Source organism: Pseudochaenichthys georgianus, chromosome 24 (genome assembly GCF_902827115.2).
Source record: "Pseudochaenichthys georgianus chromosome 24, fPseGeo1.2, whole genome shotgun sequence".
Classification (NCBI taxonomy): domain Eukaryota; kingdom Metazoa; phylum Chordata; class Actinopteri; order Perciformes; family Channichthyidae; genus Pseudochaenichthys; species Pseudochaenichthys georgianus.
Window position 1 is genome coordinate 17,961,492 of NC_047526.1, and position 26,917 is coordinate 17,988,408.

The following is a 26,917-nucleotide window of genomic DNA, read 5'->3' on the forward strand; positions in this document are numbered from 1 at the left end:
GGGAGCGGTGTGGAGCTGTTGCTGCGGACTGAAGAAACACTGAGAGCCGTCCTCCACCCCTCCCTCCTGCTCCAGGGGAGATCGTCAGATGTGCACCCGGCACTCTAAGCCCCTGGCCTGGCCGCAAGGATGGCAGCCTCTGCCCTGAACGGCCTTGGAGTCATGAACAGGTATGTTTTTCTTATTTTCTTTTACAGTGTATGACACATTGTTGTTGTAAGACAATGCTGCTTTCTTTGAGAGTTGTAGAGGAAATGCATAGTTAAAAAACATGTTTGTTGCCCATGAGAACCTGTTAGACCGGACTAGAAGATTCATTTTCATTTATAGAACATTACAAAACAATTTAGAATGCCTTCCTGCTTCACACCATTTAAGGAATATACTGTATGAATAAAATATCTCTATTTAGCCAGCACTTTCTTTTTATGTGTAACTGTAATCTAATAAGAGATCAAAGCTATGAAGATATGATGTAATGGTTGTGTTGTTGATTACAGATTCATCGGGTAATGCTTAGACATGTTGTTTTATTAAAGTTGTGTAACCTACTCATGTAAAAAATATATTACCAGTAGTTTTTCAACAAAATGTAGCAGCAGTGGTGGAAGAAGTACCCAGGTAAAAAGTAGCAATACTACATTGTAAAAATAATCTGTCACAAGTAAAGTCCTGAATTCCAAGTCTTACTTAAGTAAAAGAACATAAAAATATAGGCATCAAAATATACTAAAAATACGAAAATTAAAAGAGAAATGGCCCATTTTGGGGTCATTAATTACTGTATTATGATTATTGATGCATTAATGTTTCACAACTTGTAAAGGTGGATTCTAATTACTTTATTTAGTGCTGTTGCTCAATGTTGATATATGATGTGATTTATATTTTTTATTAGCTAATATTCCCATATGTAAAGTAACTAAATCTGTCAAATAATTGTACTGGAGTACAGAAAAATGTAGTGCAGTGCTTTAGAAAAAGTAGTTCATTCCACCACTGCAGATTACTCATGTGATTACTTTCCAGTCTTCATGCTTAGATCTGTTACTATGTGGTACTAACATGTGGTATAACCTACCACAGTATGACATCACTGGGTGTATTTAATCAGTGAATAGGCAACAACATGTAACAGTTATATCACTATGGTAATTATACACACATTCCAACCCTCTCCTCTCCGCAGCAGTAATCAGTTTCACACCCAGCCAGGCTCCTCTAGCACCGCCTCTCGAACTAGAACCAGTCCAGTGGGCCGTCCTGTGCTTCCCGTTCCTGATCGCAGCACCTTCTGTCCGCTACTGAGCGGGGGGGCGCCGGGCGGAGGTCTCTACAGCCCAACCAGCCCTAAGGTAACTCATCCGAGAGCTGTTGTGTCGATTTTGGGCACTGATATTTGTAAGGCTTATTTGTTGTTATCAAAAATAGGTTATTAAAAACTAAAATTATACATTGTTCTGTTTTCCATGTCAACGCTACAGTTTTTGCGTTTTTTGTGGAGCAAATACAGAAGGATCTATCTCAGTTTGAGTTTAAAGACTCATATATATTTATTTGTTGTGATCAAATTTTTTTTTTTATAAAATAACTAAAAGTACATAATAATAAAAAGAAAAATTAGACAACAGCAATTACTTACAAAATATACAAAATGCAGAATACATGTAAGCTAAAAATAATACTCTCATATATTTTATGAAACGGGACACCCTGATAAACTACCCATAGATTTCGAATAGGGGCCCAGACACTAAACAGAAAGCATTTACAACACATTACTAACACATCTGTAATTGGGGACAGTTCATGTATTTGACATAGACACCTTCAAAAAAACTAACCACATACCCCAATCTAACCCTAACTGCTAATTTGTCCCAAAATAGTAAACAAATCGCTATCTCTCGACACACAGATACAACTGAGTCATTTTCGCCCCTAATCCCGTTTTGTGTCTCCCCCCCCCAGAGCCCTCAAACCCTGGGAGGGACTTTTGTCTTCCCTCCTTCGTCCTCTCTCTCCCCCAGCCCCACACACCGCGCTCGCTCCCCCTCCCCACGAAGCCCGGAGCTCCTGGGAGTCAATGTGGGCCAGCGGGTCCGCCGACTGAGCTCCTCCGGGGGTGAGGAGAGAGGGGAAGGAGAAGGGCAGGAGGAGAGGGGAGGAGGGGAGACGGGAGGAGGCGAGAAGCGAGAGGACAGGAGACGCCAGGCGCAGCTGCTGCAGATACACAGAGAGCTGCAGAACGTGGAGGTGATTATTATGTGCCTCTCGTCTTGTGTCTTCCTCTCTCTCATGTTCTACTCTCCGTCTCACTCGCCACCTCTCTGTCTTTATCTAGGAATGCAATACGTAAGCAATGTTTTCAAACTCCGGAGAATTGATGTACTACTTCATTTTGATTTGCTGGGCATGTCAGAACAATGCCAGTAGGAACTCCTCTCACCCCGCTCCACTGATCTCAAAATCTACGACTCCTCTAGCTTTGAAAGCTGAAAAACTAAAGGAAATTGAGTTTGGACTTAAATTAATACAGAATTAACTGTATTCTTTAGCTTTTTGAAAGCTGGCAAATTGGACCTCTAGTTTCTGTCTTTCTGATAAAGGGCTTTTACTCTGAAATGTCTATCTTTAAGAATGTTAGTCAGTTAGATAATGCTTCAGTTACTCAATTCATTTCGAGCCAACTATTACAACTATCTTCATCCTTCATGTGCAAACTTAATAATCATTCCATTAATCATATGTGTGAGTCCATTTGACTTCTGTTATTTGTACAAGATTATTATGTATGTGTCAATTATCAGTATCATTACAGATTATTCAAATGTATTTTGCATTTAAAGCATCTCAATAAGATTTTACAAAAGCAGTTCATTGGTTTGATTTCTGTTTTATATTTGGACTCTTTTTCTTCTCAACCCACACTTGTTCTGTGCGTACTGCAGACAATCACACATTGAATTTGCAGCTTGCCAACACTTTTACATTTCTCAGTTCAGTCCATTTAATGCCAAATATTGGAAAATTCTAGACTTGAGGCTGATTTCTTTAGTTTGTTCTTAATACTTTACACACGTGAATTGATGTGCTCCGAACTATAACAAAATGAATAAAAGTAAACGGTTATAGTTGCGATAAGACCATTTATTTCTCTGTTTTTTCCAGGTCAGGGGAAAAGTGGGCATTTTCGAGGCTCACATTTCCGGGATTCGTGCCCAAGTGCTTAACACTGAGCTCCAGCGCAGCCCTCGGCCTCCAAGACGATCGCCTAGCCAAATCCCCTCCGATCCCAACCAAGGAAACACAGACTTCCCGATAACCCACCCGCAAGAGAGTAAAGTTCCTGCTGTGGTCCAAAATGGAAGAGAACAGGAGGAAGAAACTATGGAAGTAGGAAGGAGAGGAGATGAGGAGGATAAAACAACAAAAACAGACAACAACACACTGATTGGTCAAAATGGCAGCCATTCAGAAACAACAATGCAAACTCCATGTTTAGACGGAGCGTTTGTCGTTCGAGGCTCCCTGGAGACGTTAAACCCAGATGAAGGGGAGGAAACAGAGGGAGAAAAAGACCAAGGGGAGGTAGAAAACAAACAAATGTTGGGAGACGAAAGAGAACAGACAGAGGGAGAAGTAAGAGATGAGAAAGAGGACCGATCTTGCCTTGAGATGTCGCTCCAGATAGAGGGGGATAGGTTGGAGGTTAACCCAGGAATGGATGCTTTCCCTTGGTCACAAAGCAGTGAGAGCGCCCCCTGTTTAATGGACACCGATAACACCTCCAACCACGGTCCCTCCATCCCTGCCGTCATTATAACTGACCACGGGTTGGACAGCCAGGTTCAAACTTTTGAAGACCCCGGCTCAGACCAGGGGTTAGGCTGCACCCCCAGCCCCAGTTCCAGCCCCGTCCCCGGATCAAACTTCTCCACCCGCTCCCTCAGGAAGCTGTCGTCCTCCTCTGCCTCTTCGGCCGGGTTCTCGTCCTCCTGGGAAGAGTCTGAGGAGGACATTTCCAGTGATACAGAGAAGGGAGAGCAGCTCCTCAACCCTGAATTCCTCACTTCTCAACAGAGAGCGGTAAGTACAGAGAAGTGAGAGTGTGTGTGCCCCTGCGACCTTTCGTCGACCAAAGACCTCTTTGGTCCACATTGAAATAACCCAACACATATTGAATAGATTCCTATTTTATTTCTGTAAGGACATTCATGATCCCCTGAGGATGAATCTTACTGACTTTGATAGTTCAATGACCTCTCCTATAGCACATTTGGATCAAAGTTGGTACAGTTAGCCAGCAGTACCACGCTAAACTATGATGAGGAACATTAACATGTTAGCATTGTCAGTGCGTAGCATGTTGGCAAACTGATGTTAGCATTTAGCTCAAAGCACCACTAAGTACCTACAGTGTTGTTTTCCATTCATCTGATCAATTTGTTGCTTTAGATCATAGTTTTCAGCTGCCACCTTGTATATTTTAATTTTGACAGTAAGTTCAGCTATATTTGAATATAGACATGAATATGTTTTATATATGACATATTTTCTCCAATTTTTATTTGGAATGAGCATCGAGGTTCTTTGAGGATTTTGTTATAATCTCAGTAATTTGACAAACCTTTTTTTTACCAAATCCAACATTTACCTCGGGCAAAACTGGTGATTCTGCAACATATCCAGATCTGTGAAAAAATGTACCTGTGGATCTTTTTATTATTTTGCCTCAAAATGTGTTTATGTCATTGTGCATTGTTGTGTGTTTGAATGTGCCTGTGCATGTTGATGGGGTCTCTTGTTTTAAATTAGCCAGAGCTCTCTGCCTGAGTAATGGTTGACATTCAGAGTAACAAAGCTAGCTCTGTTCCCCGACCTGTGTGTGTGTGTGTGTGTGTGTGTGTGTGTGTGTGTGTGTGTGTGTGTGTGTGTGTGTGTGTGTGTGTGTGTGTGTGTGTGTGTGTGTGTGTGTGTGTGTGTGTGTGTGTGTGTGTGTGTGTGTGTGTGTGTGTGTGTGTGTGTGTGTGTGTGTGTGTGTGTGTGTGTGTGTGTGTGTGTGTGTGTGTGTGTGTGTGTGTGTGTGTGTGTGTGTGTGTGTGTGTGTGTGTGTGTGTGTGTGTGTGTGTGTGTACAGGGGTGATTTTTAGTGTTTGGCACATGTGAAGTTGTGTGTGAGGGAAAGCACAGGTGATAGAAAAAGGGAAAGCAAGAGAATTTGCTAGTCACACACACTTAGGCTCTGCCTGCATTTGGACGGTGTTAAAAGAGGAGGCTGAGGTGTGTGTGTGTGTGTGTGTGTGTGTGTGTGTGTGTGTGTGTGTGTGTGTGTGTGTGTGTGTGTGTGTGTGTGTGTGTGTGTGTGTGTGTGTGTGTGTGTGTGTGTGTGTGTGTGTGTGTGTAGGTGGGTGGGTGGATGTGTTTTTATATGTAGCCAGGATGAGTTCACAGGGCCATCTCACTTCTGCTTTGAAACACGATTCAACAAAACATTGTATAACAACGTTTCTGAAACATTGTGTCTCGTAAGTGTCCTTTTTTTAAGGACTTCATACATCAGAAAACATCTTTTAGACATTGTTGCATATGGAGGGATGTTTTAATATTGAAATAACATGACCCATGCATAAGCTTTAAAACTGTGTCCCCCATGAGTGTAAAAGACTGAATATGCAAACATTTGAATAATCATCACCCTACTTATTCCCATACAACTTGGAGTGATATGGTCCATCATTAGTATCTAATTTTCCATCTTTGATTTCCTGTCGTGATTAATAAAAAAGATGCTTCTTTAACCAAACAACCCCTCCCTAAACCAATTCCCCGGCTCTCCCAGGTGACATGGTTTCCAAACTATTTGTTTAAATACATTTGGCTGATAGATTTGAATAGTGTTTGTATTGCTCTTTGCATATTTCCGGTCATTGTTTTTCGCTTCATCCAGGCAGGGAAAAGAAGGAAGCTCCTGCTAGCAGACAAGTCAAACATGCAGGTTATTATACTATCATGTCTTCGTCTGCAGCTTCTCACAGCTCCTGAGAGGTAGTGTTAAGGAAACCTGGTGTATGTATGCAAGAGGGAAACATGCAGAAACACATACAGCATGCTTGCTTGTGTGGGAGGTGTGTAGGAGAGAGGAGAGGGACAGAGAGAAGAGAAGTGGAAGAACAGAGTGAGCTTGAAAGTAGCACATTGAGTGAAATAGAGACAAAAACGTGTACATTTTAGGCAGGTTTTCTTGACGCTAAGAAATCATATATCTGCTTTTCGTCGCTATTTATTTATTTTATGACTTTATTTGGCATCTAACATTGAACACAACACCTTAAAGACATCAATCATACTAGGATAGAAGTCGATCTGGAAAAACGAAATACAAAGCAAGTTATTATCATAGTATTGATTGTATACATGGTGAAAAGATAGTTCATAAATAAGTGCAGGATACATTTAACGGTGAGAGCTCTGCATTTATTTTGATCCTGATGACTGACTTTCCCCTCATCAGTTGAATCATTAAAGCTCCTTTGTGTTATCCATCCAAGTAAGCGTGACATGTTCATTTGTTCTGTATTATAAACACATCTGCGTTGCTATGGTCATCAGTTTTTGGATTATATCAACTCACTTCTGAAGAAAGTACACGCTTTAACGGGTAGAGGCTGAATCCAAACAGAGCCATATATAGTCACTTTTTGGCTTATCTTTTGACTTCTTTTGGGCATCTTTCCAAAGTTAGAAGGCACATGTACTGCAAGTGTATTCCTACTTTGAGTCAATTGGCAGCGAAGGGGACACCTGCAATAGATTGGCATCTCTTTTTTTCTTCTACTGAATTTCAGTTGAGCTCTGGGCGAGGAGAAGAGAAGAATCTGGCCGCAGCAGAGTAATCGTTGCTAAGGTGACACACAATTTCTGTGGAGCTTTACTTTCAAGCAAAGCTCCACACCCCATCAGTGGTTTTAAAGGGGCTCTATTAAGCTCATTTTCTGGTTTCATATTTGTAGTTTGTGCCAAAAGGTCTTTATTTTCTCATAGGAGCACCTCTTTTCACCCTCTGTCTGAAACCAGAGCCCAGTCTGTTCTGATTGGTTAGCTGGCTGGCTTCGTTGCGATTGTTCAATGTGTTGGAGCGCGAGCCAAAAGAAGTGCGAGTTTTACATTATGATGTAACTATGTTACAGAAGTAAACAAAGTTCACGGAGTTCAAACGAGGCATTTCAGGCAGTGGGAGAGAAACTCCCTCTGGAGGGAACTTTGGGATTTTAGCCTTTGCAGACCATTGACATGCACAATAACCTATACAACACACGACATGAAAGGGAAAACTCAAAAAATAGGGCCCCTGTAAACTCAACAGCTGCAGTTAAGACTTCCAAGACATTTACAGACATGCAAAACAATTAGCTGCAGGATATAAAACAGTGTTTGACAAAAAAAAATCCTCACATCAGTAAAAAAAAGCTCTCTGAGTATCACCACGACTGACAATATTCTGCCCAGACTTGAGTTCAAGTCTATTAGAATTCATGCTCAAAGTTGGCAAATGTCCTAAAACTGAATAAACAATGAACAAACTATGTATTCACTTGCATCCATACATTTATACTCATAAATACACTTTTACAAAAATAACAAAAAACTTACATACATACAACCTTGCATACTTAATAAAATACCAACATACAACACAAGCAAACTAGAAAGAGAAGAACGAGCAGAACAAACACACCTCGCTGTCCATCTTTTGTGTGCATATGTTTTTGGTACAATTGAATTAGGTTAACAATTCATCGATCAGCAATTAAAGAAGATAACTTGTAAGTGCCGATGTACAGAAACACACACTTTGTTTGAAACATGGATGAAAGCAAGTAAAGCTAGAAGATCAGAAACGACAGTATTACGGAAGTGGGGCTGGGCTCATGAGGCTCTCGCTTATTATGTTATTGAAGCCAAAGGTGTAAGTAATGTTCTGTAATGTAAGCAAGGCGCATCACACATTTTGGACACATTTCAATACACTTGTTGGTTCTTGAAAATAAATGCATCCATTACATAAACAGATGTGTCTTTAGGAATGCAGACTGCACCTATACTGAGAAACACATACGACAACACAGACACACCCTCTGCACACAGCACGCACTTGCGCTCTGCAGAACAACACGCTACTGTATACACACAGTTTTGCTTCTAACTGAACTGTAACTATAACTAATGTCACACTGACTCGCGTCCCTTTTTTGTGATGTTTTGAAATGACCAATCAGATCTCTTATATACGAAAAAGGTTTTGTAGGGCACAGGATAAAAAAAGAATTGAACTGAACTTTAACTCAAGTGGGTCGGCACAAGAAGTATCAGCACACCAACTGAAACACATACTGAGACACACACACACACACACACACACACACACACACACACACACACACACACACACACACACACACACACACACACACACACACAGTGTTTTTACTGCAGTGGAAAATCTTCTCTACCGCGGCGGCCGGTCGCCTAGCAACTTTGTGACGTCAAACCGAGTTTCCCTCTCACAGCTGTGTGTGTGTGTGTGTGTGTGTGTGTGTGTGCGCGCGTGTGTATGTGTATGTGTGTGTGTGTGAGAGAGTGTGAGTGAGAGTCTTTAAGTTCATGTGTGTCTAACTTGCTTAAGTGTGAAAGGGGAAACACCGGTCAGTTCTTCTTTTGGTGTTATTGTGTGAGATTGCTTGTAAGTTTAAGCCCCCCCCCCCCCATGAGGAGCCCGGTTGGCCTGCAGTTAATGAAGCTGACATTAAAGAGCATCTTCGACGCAGAGCAGAAGTGAAGTGTGGTTTCAGAGCTGTTTGAGACGCACTGGGGAAACCCTACTGAAGGCATGAATGCAACACTGACACAACTGCAAGTTGACTTTAATCGAATGTTTTATGTCAACAGATTTGTATTAGGTTAGTTGAAAGCAATAACATTAAGTTTGAAAAACTCAACTCAATAATATTGCTTTCGACTAACCTTATACAGTTGATTTATTGACATGAAACAATCAATCTAAGTCAATGTTTCAGTTTGTCAGTGAAGCGTTTTTGCAGAGATAGGATGCCATGGTTTTGCAATTGAAATGCAATGGCTAAATTAACATATTTTATACTGTTTGATTAATTTCAATGGCTGAGGGTAAATGGTTGTCTTCCACGACTGTTGGCCAGGCGATAATGGGGCATCTTCAGTTATTTTGAGCAGTGATACTTAACCCGTATTGCAGTGTGTTAATTGCTTTGGATAAAAACATCAGAGGAATAACATGTATTATTACCAATTCCAGGGTCTGTGGTTTAATCCTTGGCTACTTCGGTCAACATGTCAAAGTGTCCATCTGCAAGATATTTCCCCCGATAGGCATGACCTTTGTAAGTCGCTTAGGATAAAAGCATGACCTAAATTAAATGTAGTTGATTGTAATATTTTTACATTTGAATTCTATCATGAGCTGGCAGTTTCAGGTCACTCTGCTTGATCATTCTGCTTTATTTAATTTAGAGGTGTTTCCGAGGCGCGGTTAGATGTGAAATCAGATGTGCTCTTTTATTTTCCATATGACCTCAATTTGGAAACAAGCAATCCTTATCAGACTAAATTATTTAGAACAACATAACTGAATAACCACAAGACAAGTATCTAAACCTCAAGTGTCCTTTTTTTCTCTCGCCGCCAATTTTGCAAAGCTATCTTTTTTCCACTGGCCAGCCTTGGTTACTTAAAGATTCCTCGTGCACTCTGCAGGCAAATTGTTTACCCTGGGTTACTCTCCCTGCAGTTTAATTGTGTGTGTGTGTGTGTGTGTGTGTGTGTGTGTGTGTGTGTGTGTGTGTGTGTGTGTGTGTGTGTGTGTGTGTGTGTGTGTGTCTCTTAACTTTGCAGACTCAGACAGTTGCATTATTTGTATCTGCACGAGGACCTTGTGGTGAGCGCTGTCAGGCTTGTTGTTTCCTCAGCACTTCTCCGTTGAAAACATCAGCATGCCTCAGTGTTTCCCCGGCTTCTTCACATTACACATGTGTAACCCAGAGTTACCCTTTGCCCCAAGTTCTATTATCATCTCACCACTCACCACCACGCCTCTTTTCTTTCCTCCCTGCATGCAAATGAGCGATATCTGCTTCTATGTAACCCTAGTTCTCATGGTGAAAGAGACATTACCTTACATCTGTGCACATGGCGTGCCCTTTTCAAAACTACATGTCACACTTTAAATATATTGTCCTCTGCATTACATATTTGAAAAGCTGTGATGCACATCTCTGAAAGATCATTTAAAAAAAAAAAAATTAAATTCACAGTAGCCAGTAGAAACTCTTTGCCTCACACCTTGTGTTATTTACAGAGGGCAAGGCCTTTTTTTCTTCTTTTGTTTGTAGTCAGTGGCGGATGTGGAAAATACTGTCGCTGAGGCAAGCGGCAACCCCCCCACTTCCTGTCTGCAAGAAGTTCCTTCTCTTACCATTTCCTCTCTCTCTCTCTCCCTCTCTCTCTCTCAATGGAAACTTTACCGCTTTCTTTCCCTCTCTTCTTGTCGTCCAGCTGGTCTGGGGATAGAGATAGGAAAAACTCACTTTGAGGGAAGTCCTAGGCAGAGAGGGAAGGAGCAGACTTTGGTCTTATATTACAATTTAAGATGATTTGTTCTGCGTTTTTTAACGTTTTCTTATAGGAGCAGTTTAAATCACAATACAAACAAATAATTAACTACCTGTAAAGGGGCCCTATTCTGCTTTTTAGGCTTTTCCCTTCCCTGTAGTGTGATCTTTGTGCATGTAAATGGTCTGCAAAGGCTACAATCTCAAAGGGACTTTCTCCCCCACACCCTGCATAAAATGCTTCGATTGTAAAGACCTTTTGGAACATTAAAGCATGTAAACATGTCACACTAGAGGCACAACATGCACTTATGAAACCTGCAAATGTGCATGATATGTCCTCTTTTAACGAGAAAGTCCCTGAATTAGCCATTTTTGACTTATTTTGAGCTAAGCAGTCTTGAGGAATTATTTCCGGGTGTAGACATCCATTTCCTGTCTGTATCCGATGATTGACAGCCAGCACACAGACAATAACCACGTTAAGGCTTGGTGTTTATTGAGATGGATCATCGTGTCTGTCCAAATGAGTTTGTATACTGTATGGGAGTGAACAGAAGAAAAGGACTCCTGTAAAGGAAGGAAGATCTCTTAGAATATTATACCATATATTGATAAACACATTTGGAAATATTGAATTTATTTGTCCTGAATTATGATAGGATATTTAATATGTACTGCTTTCATCTACCACAATTCAGCTTTAACGCAGATTACATTTTAAATTTCAAAACAATCTCATTTGCCTAAAATGTATAAAACTGCATTATTATTCTTAATTCTTATCCTAACCTCTTTGCTGTAAATATGGAACATTATGAAACAATATTGCGCAAAGAACACATTTAAACACTCCTAAAAAATTTCTACAACTGCACATTTGTTACACAAACCTTCCCTGGCAACGCATTTAAAAAACATTTGCTATGTACATGTCAAGCGTTTCCACACATTTATTCAAATGATATTTTCACAGTCTCACAAAATGTGATAGTCATCTGCCAGCTGCGAACATTTTAGAGTCTAAGTGCTTAGAGTTTTTTAATGACTTGTTTTAACTTTATTAAAACTCATAGTAACTCACCATAGTTTGCGTGTTTGCTGTTGCAGAGTTTCCTTTTGTCTTTTTAAGCTTGTGTTAAAAGCTTGCCATCACACTTCTTCTGTTTCTCACACACATAAACGCAGAGTCATATTTAAGACAAGGTTTACCCATACATAAACACACATGAAAACTAAATCGTATATAAGCAGAAAAACATCTATGTACATAGTTTGCTTTTTCCCCTCCGCCTCTACATTTTCCTGGTGTTTACCCACACTTACACACCCACTCACACACACTTAGCTCCGTCTGACTTTTCGAATGCTGTGACCTGTGGGGAGATTTGCATGTCCAGATTATATTTGTCCTCTGTTTTGCCAATCAAATGATGCACGATTGTTGATCCCTGCGCACACACACACACACACACACACACACACACACACACACACACACACACACACACACACACACACACACACACACACACACACACACACACACACACACACACACAAACACGTGAAATAGGAGCCTGCGTGCCTGAGTTTTTAAAAGCAGAGAGTTCAGGTGCGCTGCAGGAGAACTGGAAAGAAATCAGTGTCGTTAGTTAGCCTGACAGAAAGCCCCGTCATCCATGATGTGGTCTGCATGTCTGTGTTCAGTGTGGAGTGTTGTTGTGTCGGTGGGAGCCATCTTTATCCTTACCATCATCCTCCGCACCAGCCACCTTCAGGTACTGTCACCCAGGTTTTGCAATTACTGTCACAGAGTGCTTTTTATCCCTGGATGTAGTCTTTGTTTATGTAAATTTGACATCTCTACTTTTGGAAATAGATTTCATTGTAATGATAACCCTGCTAATAGTTTTTGTTTCACTACACTCAAACCAAACTTCTTCTCTCCTCCTCATCCTGATTACATTTTAATGTCTCCTGCCACAAAATCTAACGTCTGTTATTACTCTCACTTGAGACGGTCCAGACTTTCTCTTTTCTTTTTTCTCCTCTTGAACAGTCCACAGCTCAAACTCACACACACACAGACACACACAGACACACACAGACACACACACACACAGACACACACACACACACACACACACACACACACACACACACACACACACACACACACACACACACACACACACACACACACACACACACACACACACACACACACACACACACACAATCACCAGCTGTATATGGGCAACACGGGAGATGGATGACAGTCTGAGTCGACGGAGAAAGAGCAGACCCTGGCTCCTCACCAAGCTGTAGTCTGATACTCTTGTAAAGATGGTGGAAGCAATGAGAAGGGAAACACCATTCAGTGTGACTTATTGTTTCCCTTTTGACAGTCTAGAGAAGCTAATTTGCTGTTGCATGTTTCCTAACTAGAAGCCAAAACTGATTGAAATTGATAGATTGTAAAGAGTTTTCAATTCAACCTTCATTTACTCTGACTGAGTGCATTATGTGTATAGTCGCACCTGCACATAGACTCATGGCTTCTGCTGGCCTGCGTCATCTTACTCTAAACCATATTGAATCTCTTCATTGTTTTCCTGAAGTTACAAAGAAACACGTTTATTAGTGAGTTACAGAATTGTTTTAAACGGGTATTTGCAGATCAAATAAATTCATAGACTTCTAGAAAAAAGGAACGTTGCTACCTACCTTTTTGTTTTGGTTTCAATATTATGTGATTGTTGTGATGCTCTTAACTACTAGATAAGGGGAATAAAGAAAAGTACATTTTGGATCGCTTCAATTTTCAACTATTACATTTCTTTCAAAGTTCAGTGCACTTGTGAGTTACAGAATTATTTGTAAAGGATTTGCAGATTAAATACAGTTCATATACTTCTAGAAAAAATAAACGTTACTGTAGCTGCTTTTAAAAGGCTGGTGACCATAACTCTGATGATATTCCGGTTCATGGTCACCTGACCTATCCTACATCAGTTTCCATTATGTGATCTGTACGTGTGTGTGTTTTACTTTTTGTTGGGGGCAAGGTTTTTCTCTCTCTTTCCTTCAATGGTGCAGAGAAAAACCCTCCATGTGATTCTACACTTTCCCACACAAAAAGAGAGGGATTAAAATGTGTGTGTGTGTGTGTGTGTGTATATGTGTGTGTGTGTGTGTGTGCGCGTGCGTGCGTGTGCATCTAACCATAGATAGTCATGCTATCAGCTGATGGATTCATCAGGTCCAGATTATGTGACATTGGTTGTATATCTCCTTCTATGGTTCTCCTCCTCTCTCTTATCTTATCCTTCCTCTCCTCCTCTTCTCTCTTCTCTCTCCTCTCATCCCTCTTCCTCTCTCCTTTGGTTATTTGCAGACATAATATTATTTCTCCTGGTATTTGGAGACCAGATGGAAATCCTCTGTGTGTGAGGTCATGAACAGATATGTTGCACCTGTGTAGGATTAGGAATTACAGCAAAGATATTATATTACACAAGATATGATCATTTATGGAAGGATTTTCCATTTATTATAACGTCGTCTATTATGCTCCAATCAATTAAAAAAGCTGTACGAAGCCTTTTTCATGTGTTTTTAATCAAAAAAAGGATGAATTTCAGATGTATTATTGCATATATTGGATTCATGTAATCCTTCTTTAAGAGGCATCCAAAAACAGCTCTGATACAATGTTGCACAGCCAAGCATTGTTTCAAACCCACAGAACCAGACATCTGACGTTTTTCCAATCTGACGTAATGCTGCAGGCAGAATAGTGTTTTCAATAAGCATTTGATTTATTGTTGGCTGTGTCTACTAACAAGATAAATTAGGAGAATAAAGAAAAGTACATTTGGGGAACAGGGAACAGACAGGTCATGTAGAGAGTTTAACAATTAAATATTAAAATATCTGTAAAAGAAAAGCCTTTTTATCACTAAGACGACAGGAGAAAGTGAGAACAAAACTTGAAACACTGTAGTCAGTGAAAAACAACTAGGTGTGTGTGTGTGTGTGTGTGTGTGTGTGTGTGGAAGGAGTACCGCAGTTCCGTGTCCTTGCCAGGGACAGCCCTTGGAGAAAGTGTGTGTGTGTGTGTGTGTGTGTGTGTGTGTGTGTGTGTGTGTGTGTGTGTGTGTGTGTGTGTGTGTGTGTGTGTGTGTGTGTGTGTGTGTGTGTGTGTGTGTGTGTGTGTGTGTGTGTGTGTGTGTGTGTGTGTGTGTGTGTGTGTGTGTGTGTGTGTGTGTGTGTGTGTGTGTGTGTGTGTGTGTGTGTGTGTGTGTGTGTGTGTGTGTGTGTGTGTGACCAGGGGAAACCCCAGCGGGATCGTCCAGAGTTTAGTTAAAATGTTCTAGAACGGTGAAAGCAACAAAAAAGAGGAGTGTGGGAGAACCAAAAAGACCGAAAGAGACGAGAGACACATTTGCATAACTATGAATACAACGACTCACATCAAGTTTAATAACTGTTTGTTTTAAACATGTGTATTAATAGTTAACCTTAGATCAATGATCATACATATCTTAACTGAAACAAGTCAGGCAGGAAGCATTACAGTGACACTGATTCGGGTGCAGCATACCGTTGATAAATTCCTCCGCATGCTGAGGAGGTTGACGACATTAAACGGTCGTGAGACATGTTGACGGAGGAGGTATCTGTTGTAAGACAGCAACAGATAGCAATTATGAGCCTGGTGGAGGAAGTTAAAGCCCTGAGGCTAGAAAACTCAGAAAAAGAAAAGAGGATATTCTCGCTGGAAAATCGGGTGGATGAGCTGGAACAATACACCCGAATTAACAACATCATAATCACTGGACTGGAGACGAAACCCCGCTCATACGCTCGGGCGGCGACGAGGATGACCGGAGGGGACACAAGCGAGGAGAATGCTACATCTGTGGAGCTACAGGTGACGGCCTTCCTCAACACCAAGGGAATAGAGATTGACAGCAACAACATCGAGGCCTGTCACCCGCTACCACGGAGAAATAAAACTGATAAACCGGCAATAATAATAAGGTTTGCCAACAGAAAATTGAACTTCTGAAACAGGGAAGACGGCTTAAGGGCTCGGATGTATATATGAATGAACACCTCACTAAAAGAAATGCTGAGATCGCCAGAAAGGCCCGATTCCTGAGAAAACAGCAACAAATACAATGCATGGACTGCAAACTGCAACATCTTCATTAAGCTTAACGGATCACCAGAACAAGCCAAAGTGTTAATCATCAGGGACCTGGAGGAACTGGAAAAATACCAATGAATCAAATCAGACAAGGTAACGAAAATAAAACACTACCATGACAATTCCAGATAATATGCATATATCTCCATCAAGACGAGATACTTTTGCATATACAGAGCATAAAGCACAGGACATGGAAAATGACATTGATCCGGTAAACAACTTTCTGAACAATATCAACAACAGCTGCAACTATTTCACAGAAGAGCAATTCAATGTAACGTGTCAATCAGAAGAGAACATAATCAATTATCCACTTCAATAGCAGAAGCCTATATGCCAACTTCCTCAACATTAAAGAATATCTAAGTCAGTTTAAGAACCCATTCAACATCATAGCAATATCAGAGACCTGGATCAGTACTGAGAAAGGTGTGGACTTTGAGATGGATGGCTACGAACTGAATTATACAAACAGAAGGAATAAGAGTGGAGGGGGTGTAGCAATCTATGTGGATAAAGGAATTAACTATAAGGTGGTGGAGAGCATGACAACAGCTGTTGACGATTTGTTTGAATGTGTTACAGTAGAAATTAATATTGAAAAGTCTAAAAATGTTATTGTGAGTTGTATATACAGAGCTCCTGGAACCTGTATTGACACATTTACAGATAGGGTAGAAAACATGTTTACTAAATCATTACAAAAAAATATGTTTATCTGTGGGGATTACAATATTGACCTGTTGAATCCAAATAAGCATAAAATGACAGAACACTTCATCAATACATTGTACAGTATGGGTTTGTATCCTAAAATTACCAGACCTAGTAGAATCACTTCTCATTCTGCTACATTAATAGACAACATATTCACAAACATTATGGAAAACAATACAGTAGGCGACTATTATATAGTGACATAAGTGATCATTTACCTGTTTTTATTGTCTATCACTGCAGTTCTAAGAAACCGAAAGTCGCCAGCCATTTCAAATACAAAAGATTGAGAACTGAAGATAACATAATTGCATTTAAGAATGATTTACTAAAGCAGAATTGGAGGGTAGTATATGAGAGAGACGATATTGATGAGGCCTATGATGATTTTCTAAACATCTTTAAAGCACTTTATGACAAAAACTGTCCTGTGAAACAATGCAGAGCGAGACACAAACAAACTCACAGTGCATGGATCACTAATTTGAGAGGAAATCTACATTTTAAACAACTCAAGGTCAGAACAACTCTGAGAAGTACGAGTTTAACAATCTGGGGTGATTTTATGGAATGGTTTGGAGCAGGAGTGAAAACAAAGCACAAGCATAATTCAGTTTAAAAGGATGTACAGAAACACTTTTTTGGAAAAATATGAGAATGAAGAAAGGTAATTGAAGATGAGAAATGATTGTATATGTATGTATAAATGTAAATGTATGTAGGAATAACTTGCATAATGATTTAAAGGACAATCATTGATCAAGTAAGGGGTGGGAATTAATAAGCATTTGCTTCCTCCTACTCTCTTTCGGACACATATGATTTATTATTATTATTAATATGAAGACATTTTTTGTTTTTTTTGTTGAATATACAAATTATTACCATGAATGTGGATGAATACTGTATTATAACAATACGGTATTCTGTTTTTCACATTTGTTATTTGTTATTTTTTAATCTGTTCGAAATAAAGACTGAAAGAAAGAAAGGATAATCACCAACTGTATGTTGTGTGTGTTTGCAGCACAAGTCTTGGAAGAAGATAAAGAACATGGTGCACTGGTCCCCGTTTGTCATGTCCTTCAAGAAGAAATATCCCTGGATACAACTGGCAGGGCATGCAGGTATGTGGAGATAACATCGTTCATAAGACATTCTCCAGCTCAGAAACCTTAACCCCTTTGAATAAGTAATGGTTAAAGGGGCCGAATAACGCTTATTTTCAGTATTTATATTTGTGTTTCGTGCCTCTACTGTGACATGTCTCCATGCTTTGATGTTCAAAAAGTCCTTTAATTTTCTCATACTGCCTGTGCAGCAGCACCTCTTTTCACCCTCTGTCTGAAACCAGAGCCCAGTCTGCTCTGATTGGTTAGCTGGCTGGCTCTGTTGTGATTGGTCAGCCCCTTAGCCTATCACGTACAATGTGTTGAGTGCTAGCCAATAGAGCAAATCAATCAGCATAGAGACACATTGACACATAAACACACTACAGGAAAGGGAACATACCAAAAAGCCTAATTTAACCAATGCATTTGTGTGAAGCTACTAAGAAAAGAAGAAAAGAAATTCACGATTGTAGATTATGAACGACTTCTCACGTCACTTTAACCCTGACTAACTTCATCTAAGCTCGCTTCAGTTACCTGTATCGGTACACTTTCTTCTGCTTTACAGTAAATGTTTTTTTGCTTTTCCAGGGAGTTTCAAGGCGGGAGCTAACGGCCGTATACTAAAAGTAAGACTCTTTCACACCATCCACACATTCTTCTTGGTCATTGCACAGGAAGTAGTTGTGATACATCCTGCTTTAGAAAAGGTTCCACATGTTGTTGATACAGAATAAATGTTGGCCAGGCTATATAATGCTAATAATGTGTTGTTGGTATCCTTTAGAAACACTGTGAATGTGAGCAGCGCTGTTTGTCCCTCCTGATGAAAGACGTGCTGCGCCCGTACGTCCCTGGTTACCACGGAGACGTAGAGAAAGACGGCCAGAGATACAACCAAATGGAGGACCTGCTGGCTGAGTTCGACTTCCCGTGTGTGATGGACTGCAAGATGGGAGTAAGGTGAGGAGACACATGACAACAACAAATCTTAGATACCGTAGCAGGGTGGTGGGTATTTGCATAAGAAAATATAAATTAGCTTTTATGTTCTTACACGTGATTAATTCAAACATTTACAACAAACTTCAAGCATTTCTGTGTTTATTTCATCTACAAATGATGTTAAAGGTGTGATTTAAATGTGGGTCTTTGTCAATGTATTGGTCATAAAATAATAAACATAATAACTTAATAAGTAACTTTAAGTACATTTTGATACTAATACTTTTGTACTTTTTGTAGTGGTGCAATATTTTAAGACCATATTATTTGTACTTTTAGTTAAGTGAAGGATCTGAGTACTTCTTCTAACACTGATAATATCTAGAAATGAGGTGACAATGTTCCAACAAACTGCAACAGGACAACAAATTGAAGAATTACCTTCTGATTTGGAGTTTAAGGCCAAGTCTGAGCACAACAATCTCTGTAAGAAGAAAATCCAAATTGTATTCAAAAGCTACGGCAAGTGATTTACATCAAAGTTAAGTCAGTTTGTGTACATTTTTCCATTGGCTTTTTGTTTTCTCTTCCAAATAAGTGATCTTTTTATAACCTGGGTTATTAGCTCACGTTTCTTTTGCAGCTATCGATGTCTTTGCGTTCCCAGATTTGAGCATTTAACTGCTGCACCATGCTGTTAGTAGAGAGATGTCCTCTTCACACCTTGAGTTGACCCTCTCCCCTCGTCTTTACCTCGCCCTTCTACCTCTCTGATTCCATGCCTCTCACACTTTTTCTTCATATTCATCAACCACCACTGTTGTTGTTTTTCATGCTTTAGGACCTACCTCGAGGAAGAGCTGACCAAGGCTCGTAAGAAACCCTCCCCGAGACCGGACATGTATCAGAAAATGGTGGAGGTTGAGCCTGATGCGCCTACGCCCGAGGAAAACCTCCAGAAAGTGGTGTCCAAACCCAGATACATGCAGTGGAGAGAGACCATAAGCTCAACCGCCACCCTGGGATTCAGGATAGAGGGCGTCAAGGTAAGACTCACAGAGAGAAGTGTGTGTGTGTGTGTGTGTGTGTGTGTGTGTGTGTGTGTGTGTGTGTGTGTGTGTGTGTGTGTGTGTGTGTGTGTGTGTGTGTGTGTGTGTGTGTGTGTGTGTGTGTGTGTGTGTGTGTGTGTGTGTGTGTGTGTGTGTGTGTGTGTGTGTGTGTGTGTGTGTGTGTGTGTGTGTGTGTGTGTGTGTGTGTGTGTGTGTGTGTGTGTGTGTGTGTGTGTGTGTGTGTGTGTGTGTGTGTGTGTGTGTGTGTGTGTGTGTGTGTGTGTGTGTGTTCTTCCTTCCCTCCTTTCTTCTATAATTCTGTTTGTTTGTGTCGGGGCGTGTGTCCTTCAAGGTCATGATCTCACTTCCTGTTTTGAACACGAACCCCCACTGAAGTGTACGTTTGTGCAGGAGATGCCTTTGTGGCACAAGAGGCCTGTCCGTGGCAGCTCTACATGCCTTGGCATCTGCCACTGACATTTTACACACACACACACAAACACTCACAAATCTGTCTCTGCTGTCTTTATTTGAGGGTTGTGGCTATATAAGGACATTCACGGCCTCCCGGTGGTCTGTTGCCATGACACTGAGGGTTATCCCCAGAAACCGAAATGTGTGTGTGTGTGTTTGTGTGTGTATGTGAAGTTCATGTGGTTCATGTACAATTCTACCTCTTTTTTGTAAAGGTGCTTCTCTGTAACAGTGTGTATAGTATACACTGAATACGCTCCTATGTATGTGAAAGCATGGGGTTATTAGGTATGTTGTAAAGGAAGAGATAATAAGTCTCTGAACCATAAAGGGAAAACGACTTTTCTCTTCCAAATAGTATCTTGTTGCCTGGCAGCGAGCAGAATAAGAAACTCATGTATTCCTTTCTAACCCAGCAACTGGTACTTGATCATCAGACACAATCCTCCCCACGGTCACAATCACCTTGTAAACCTGCCTGTTGCAGCTGGGAATGAGCTATGCTTTATTTACATGTTTGAAAATACTTTTAAATCACTTTACAGAACGATGTTGCTGCATTTATTTGCAACTATGCTTTTATTATTTTACCCTCTGATTTATTTTGGTGTCTGTTCTGTCTTAATGGGAACCTAAACGGATGCTTATCTACTTTATATTTGTTACTAGTGTTGATGCTCTACTAATTACTATTAATACAATAACTCCAGTTCTGCTATTACTTTTGTTCCACTACTCCTTTTACTCGTGCTACTATAATTGCTATATTTGCTTTCTATGACCAAAATTGAATAGTTAATAAACGATGTTTTGTTATGCTAGTTTGCTTGATTTTATGCTGAATGTGAGATTTTATATTTATTTATTTAACAGCTCTTCAACAGATGGGATGGCCATTTTCAACTATTTTCCCAAAATGTATAAATAAAACAATTTACAAAAATGTGTTAATTTTTGACAACAGGAAGAAACTTCCTGAGATTTCACCAAGTGTTTAAGTCAAAGACCTTTCCCCGCTTTAATTCCCGGACAAATCTCTATAAATATATTTTGCTCACTCCTTCCTTTCCTTCCTTTCCTCCCGTCATTGTTTGTTCCTTTACTCAGCTCCTTGTCCTTCCTCCTTCACATCCTTTGCTACTCCCTTGTCTGCCTTACATACTTAGTGTCTCTCTACAAGAAGCCTGAAAGTTGTAGTTCAGGATTTTAATATTTAATCTTTAACTACAAGTATAAAGTCAGTTCTCATGGTCTCTCCTCTCCTCTCCTCTCCAGAAGGAGGACGGGACGGTGAACAGAGATTTTAAGAAGACGAAAACGAGAGAGCAAGTTACTGCGGCCTTCCATGACTTTGTCAAAGGAAATAAAGACGTACTGGTGAGTGTGTTTGTACTTCATGTGTATGCAAACACCATGTTACCTTAAGCTTCCTGAGCCTGAGAAAAAAGGAAAGGAAACCCTTGGGAACTCCCTCCTGGCCCCCACACACACACACACACACACACACACACACACACACACACACACACACACACACACACACACACACACACACACACACACACACACACACACACACACACACACACACACACACACACACACACACACACACACACACACACACTGTTGTATTTGACAGCATTGGAAACACTTGTTAACTTGTGACTGTGTTCATTATTTTATATTTGAATACATAAAGACAGGTCTTATTTAATCCATCACGGCAACAGTCATGTTTTTATTGTGAAAAGCTGTACTGTGCAGCAGGCTGGGCTGAGAGTAGATCACATGGCCTGTTCTAACACAGTGAACAGAATGTGGTACAGGTGAACAGGTAATACAAGCTTTTGTGTTTTTTATTTATTTACAGAACCTTTATCTAAGTAGCCTGGAAGAAGTCAAAAACACTCTGGAGATCTCCCCATTCTTCAAAACGCACGAGGTAAAGACAGACCACTCCAAGACGGACATAAGTAACTTGCAACTGTCCTTTATAAATTGACAAAACATTATTACATGACAAATGTGTATGTATGCAATATCATGTATTTGATGTAGTTTATCTCTCAGGGTTTAAGGGGAGATACGTTTTTTTTTTCTTTTTTTTCGACTTTCTCGTCTCTGGACAGATTTGTAGCCTCTTAATGCTGTATAACATTCATGCGTCCCATTGAATACTGCCAAATCTCAACCAATATTTGAGGATTTTAGCAAATGTTTGAAAATTACGCAAGTCTTTTTTTGACCTCATAGGGTTCATGTGTTTTTGCGTTCAGGCAAATACTTCAGGAACTGAGAATTTCCATATTTTTGTCTAGAGACATGTATAGACACTATAATTACATTTGATTTATAGAATTCTTTGTTTGATTCCTTTTAGCCCTGGTCAATATTTATTTTGTGTCACTGTACACATACATTTACATTTATTGATTTAGTAATTAAGTGACTCTAATTCACTTGAGCAAGCACACCGGTGCACATACTGACATACCAGGTCTCGTCATGGAAAAATGGACGCAGCCACATCGCTGACCACATACACACACATTTGGTTTCTCACACACACACACACACACACACACACACACACACACACACACACACACACACACACACACACACACACACACACACACACACACACACACACACACACACACACACACACACACACACACACCTAAACATACCAGTAGACGTAAATGTAAGAAGTGACCGAAACAAAACAGGAAGTGAGATCATGTTTTTGACTCACACAAACACACACGTAGTTAGGTTTTGAATAAAACAAAGGGTACTGTTTTAGTAATCATTTCCTGTTTTCTTATTCATACCATTGTCTTGCTGTGTGTCTGCAGGTGATTGGCAGCTCCTTATTATTTGTTCACGACAGTAAGGGGCGGGCCAAAGTCTGGATGATCGACTTTGGGAAAACCACGCCTCTTCCTGACGGGCAGGAACTGACCCACCGAGCATCGTGGGTAGAGGGCAACCGAGAAGATGGATACCTATCTGGACTTGAAAGTTTGGTGAACATCATTTTATCCATGGCAAACTCTGAACCTGAAGTCTGAGGGTTTAAAAAAGTTAACCAAGTGAACTTTTGGACACACGACAAACACTTCCTTTCATTCTTCCTCTCCCTCGGGAACACTTTGGACTTCCTCAAGGATTCCTCCACCGAAATGTGTCCGTTTGTTGGAAACCACATCATCCCATAACAATGTTTGGCCTAATCCATTCATGGACACAACCTTTTTTTATTAATATCCTGTCTCCTCGAGGGATAGGCCTTTTTCACAACACTTTTTTCTGTGTTTTTTCTACTATGACAATGAAATGTCTGCTGTGAAAAAAATCTCTTTTTACAAGAAATAAGTAGATTACCTAATCCAAATTGAAAGCTAAGGCTAATGATTTTTAATATTTTTAACAAAAAAACAAACAAACATAAAAAGACCAAAATCAACAATGTTAGTTTGTCTTTCAATATCTGCCCAGCATGTACGTTTTTCTCAGCCCGAAGCCAATTTAATCCTGACGAAGACATAAATATGTACACATTTTTTTTTTACTTTTTAAAAACAGCTTGGTTCTAGTTTTTAGCAAAAAATACTCAAACAGGAGGAAATATTCCATTTGATGGAGACTTTTTAGTAGCGGAATATCAACTAAAAACAAGGGCCGAAACTGTGGCCGCCAAAATTGTGGGGAACAACGTTTCACATACAGTCTCAAAGAGGGAGTACTAAGGCAAAGAGAATAGAGTGGCGAAGTCACGCCCATCTACTTCCGCCCCATGGGACCTTATTTCTGAAAAATTATGTATTGAAGTCAATGGGGAGAGAAAGATTATTTTTCGATCGCGTTTGAATTGTGCCACGAATTACACATGATGTTTGTCAATCTTAAAAAAAAAAGTCACAGTTTGTCGTAAAACTGTTTATTTATATAGCCCAATATCACAAATGTTACATTTGTCTCAGTGGTCTTCACAGTTTGTACAGAATATCAGTATGACAATACGACACCCTCTGTCCTTAGACCCTCACATCGTACAAGGAAAAACCTCCGGAGAAAACCCAGTTTAAAGGGAAAAATGGGAGAAACCTCAGGGAGAGCCACAGAGGAGGGATCCCTCTCCCAGGACGGACAGACGTGCAATAGATGCCGTGTGTAAATTGAAAAGATAATACATTTGCAACATAGGTAGTCCAAATGTTTGGAAATGCATGTGTCTATAATAAGAAGATGAATCCACGAGGATGTCAGCAATCTTGTGGGAGCCATCAGGGAAGTAGTATGGTGAGAGTCAGGCAGGACTGCAGAGACAGGTTCAGCCACGACTCGAAGTCCAGGACTCAGATCCAGTGCTCAGGATAGAGGATCCAGGACACACGACCACAGCAACAGGATTAACCTCGACTCAGGTTCCCGGCGTATATATGGACACAAAAAAGAGATTTGGGGGAAACTGGGTTAATCGGAACATGAGAGTACACAGGTACAAACAGCCAGAAAGACGGAGTAAGGTGCCCCCCCCAACAGTCCAAGCCTAATAGCAGCTAAACTAACGTGTCTACATACATGCACTCCCTTAGGATAGGTTGAGGGAAAAGGGTAGCAAGTAAGAAGTAGGAAACAGAGGTGGAGAGGCACACAGGGAGAAAGGTCCCCACTGGAACCTGAATTGGTTAGAGGTAAGGAGTAGGTCTGTGGCTACGTTCCACACTCCCGGGCCGGGCTAGGCCTTCTCTGCGACCTGTTACCCTCTATTCGAACCTCGAGAGGTCATAGAGGGGAAAGGTTTGGATAAAGTTTTAAATATAAGATCTAAGTTTTTAGGACTTAAGTGAAAGAGTAAGAACTAAAATGTATAGGTGAAGAGGCACAACGTATCTACGTCAATCGCGTAAGTGAATTTAGCTAGCTGACATTAACGTTACACATTACACTTGTGTTACTCACCGAAACCTTGTAAAGCCGGTCCCGCATGCTGGAACCGACTAACTCCCCTTGTGTGTATGTACAGTTCTCAACATGGCCAGACTTGTAGTGATTTTCACCTCTTTTAATACTTTTCGCTTCATTCTGAAAGAAATAGGTGAAATGTGCTAACGTGACGGCCGTCTTGGTGTTGGTGACGTATGCAAGACCAGAGATGTAGTTCATTGAGCGCTTCACACAAAAAATGTGTTACTTCACAGTTTTACGGCACTTTTTTTTTTTTTTGACTTGCAACATTTTCTTTTAAATTGACAAACATCATATGTGTAATTTGTTGCACAATTCAAACGGGATCAAAAGATAACTTCTTTTGACTTATAGGGCTGATTTTCACAAAATCAATTAATTGTTGTTGTTGATCTTTTGTGGGGATTTGTTGATTATAATAAGAAAGAATGAAGAAACTGTGTGTGGAATTTCTACATTTCTGACCATGGCGCCCCCTGGTGGTTGCAGAAAAAAACCCACTTTTTCTATATTATGCTATCCAAATTTGCTATAATCACACACAAAAAGACAAGTTCAACCCCCCAAATGTTATGTCAAATGTGTTGATCCAGGAACACTTCAGCTCTCATGACTGTGAAACAGATTCCAACGTAACATACTGTAGACGTACCACCATTCAGTCAGACTTTGATTGTAATTCTTCCTCAGCAATTCTGAATTGAATTGTATTGGATTGTTTGTCTGTTTTGACCACAACAGCACATTGCCACTATCCTTTAAAAAAAACAAAGTGCACTTGATTCGGTTTCACCATTAGAGGTTGTACAGTTGAGTGTGTTTTACATTGTCTTTTATTTCATTTTAACCTGTGTTTAACCAGCCACAGTTAGAATTTAGATGTGGAGCTAAATTATAAATCCCACAGCAGTTTCAGTGTGTTATGGAGATAATTGTTTCATATTTAACATTTATTTCAGCCATCTTGGTGTCTATACTGTAGTTCTTCCCTGGCCAAACACTTCTTCTCACCATTGTTACACTCTGTATGTTGGGATTGTTCACATTGTACAATAAGATGTATTATGTTTGATTGTAGATTTTGTAACATTATTTTAGTGAACTCAAATCCTGTGGAACACTTACAGCCATGAACAATCTTATTTAAGCTATACAGTGCCTTGACATTACAAAGCCAAGTGAAAATATGTTATATTTTTTATGTTATGACAGACTTTTCTTCAAGTCTTAACTGTTACTGTACGTAGTTTTGGGTGCATGTTTATTATTCTCTTGAAGTGTGGGCTTAATTTGTATTTCATTCTGTCTTTATTTATAACATTATATTATGTTTTTTTTTAGTTAATGGGATACTGTGACATCTTGAATTTTGGGCTGTTATGCTGTTTTGTCTTCAGGCATGTGTTACAATATGAGTGGAAGTCAAACTGTGGGGCGAGTAGCTGACATTGAGAACGTTATTCAGAACATTGGACGTGGTTATAGAAAAGATCAATGATGTTAAGATGCAATGCAACAGTTCACTTGGCAGATAAGGTAGAAACATATGTCTCATAATGTAACAGGTTCTTGATGAACAATAAAAACAAAATAGTATATAGCTTCCACTTCACCATATATTTAAAGTGCCTTGTTTTGTTACTTGATGTTTGCAGTGACAGTAGACAGAGAAACGGAATGATTATAATTCCATGCAGTGCCTTCCTGAGAAAGTAGTTTGATATTTTGTGAAATATACTGTATATAAATATTATATTCGTTTTTTTTGCTGAG

At 40.0% G+C, this 26,917-nt stretch overlaps 1 protein-coding gene across 2 annotated transcripts; it reads left to right on the forward strand.

Annotated features, from left to right (window-relative positions):
* Positions 1 to 26,740, forward strand: itpkb (inositol-trisphosphate 3-kinase B). Of its 2 annotated transcripts, none has more exons than XM_034076680.2 (11): positions 1 to 170; positions 1,190 to 1,355; positions 1,972 to 2,256; positions 3,172 to 4,089; positions 17,612 to 17,711; positions 18,288 to 18,325; positions 18,484 to 18,659; positions 19,483 to 19,687; positions 21,440 to 21,541; positions 22,038 to 22,109; positions 23,029 to 26,740. In XM_034076680.2, the coding sequence occupies exons 1-11, from the start codon at positions 130 to 132 to the stop codon at positions 23,242 to 23,244; spliced, it is 2,319 nt and encodes a 772-aa protein (XP_033932571.1). In that variant the 5' UTR covers positions 1 to 129; the 3' UTR covers positions 23,245 to 26,740. The 2 variants fall into 2 exon arrangements, with proteins under 2 accessions (XP_033932571.1, XP_033932572.1); XM_034076681.2 differs by having other exon boundaries at positions 1,193 to 1,355.
* The last annotated feature ends 177 nt before the right edge of the window (positions 26,741 to 26,917 follow it).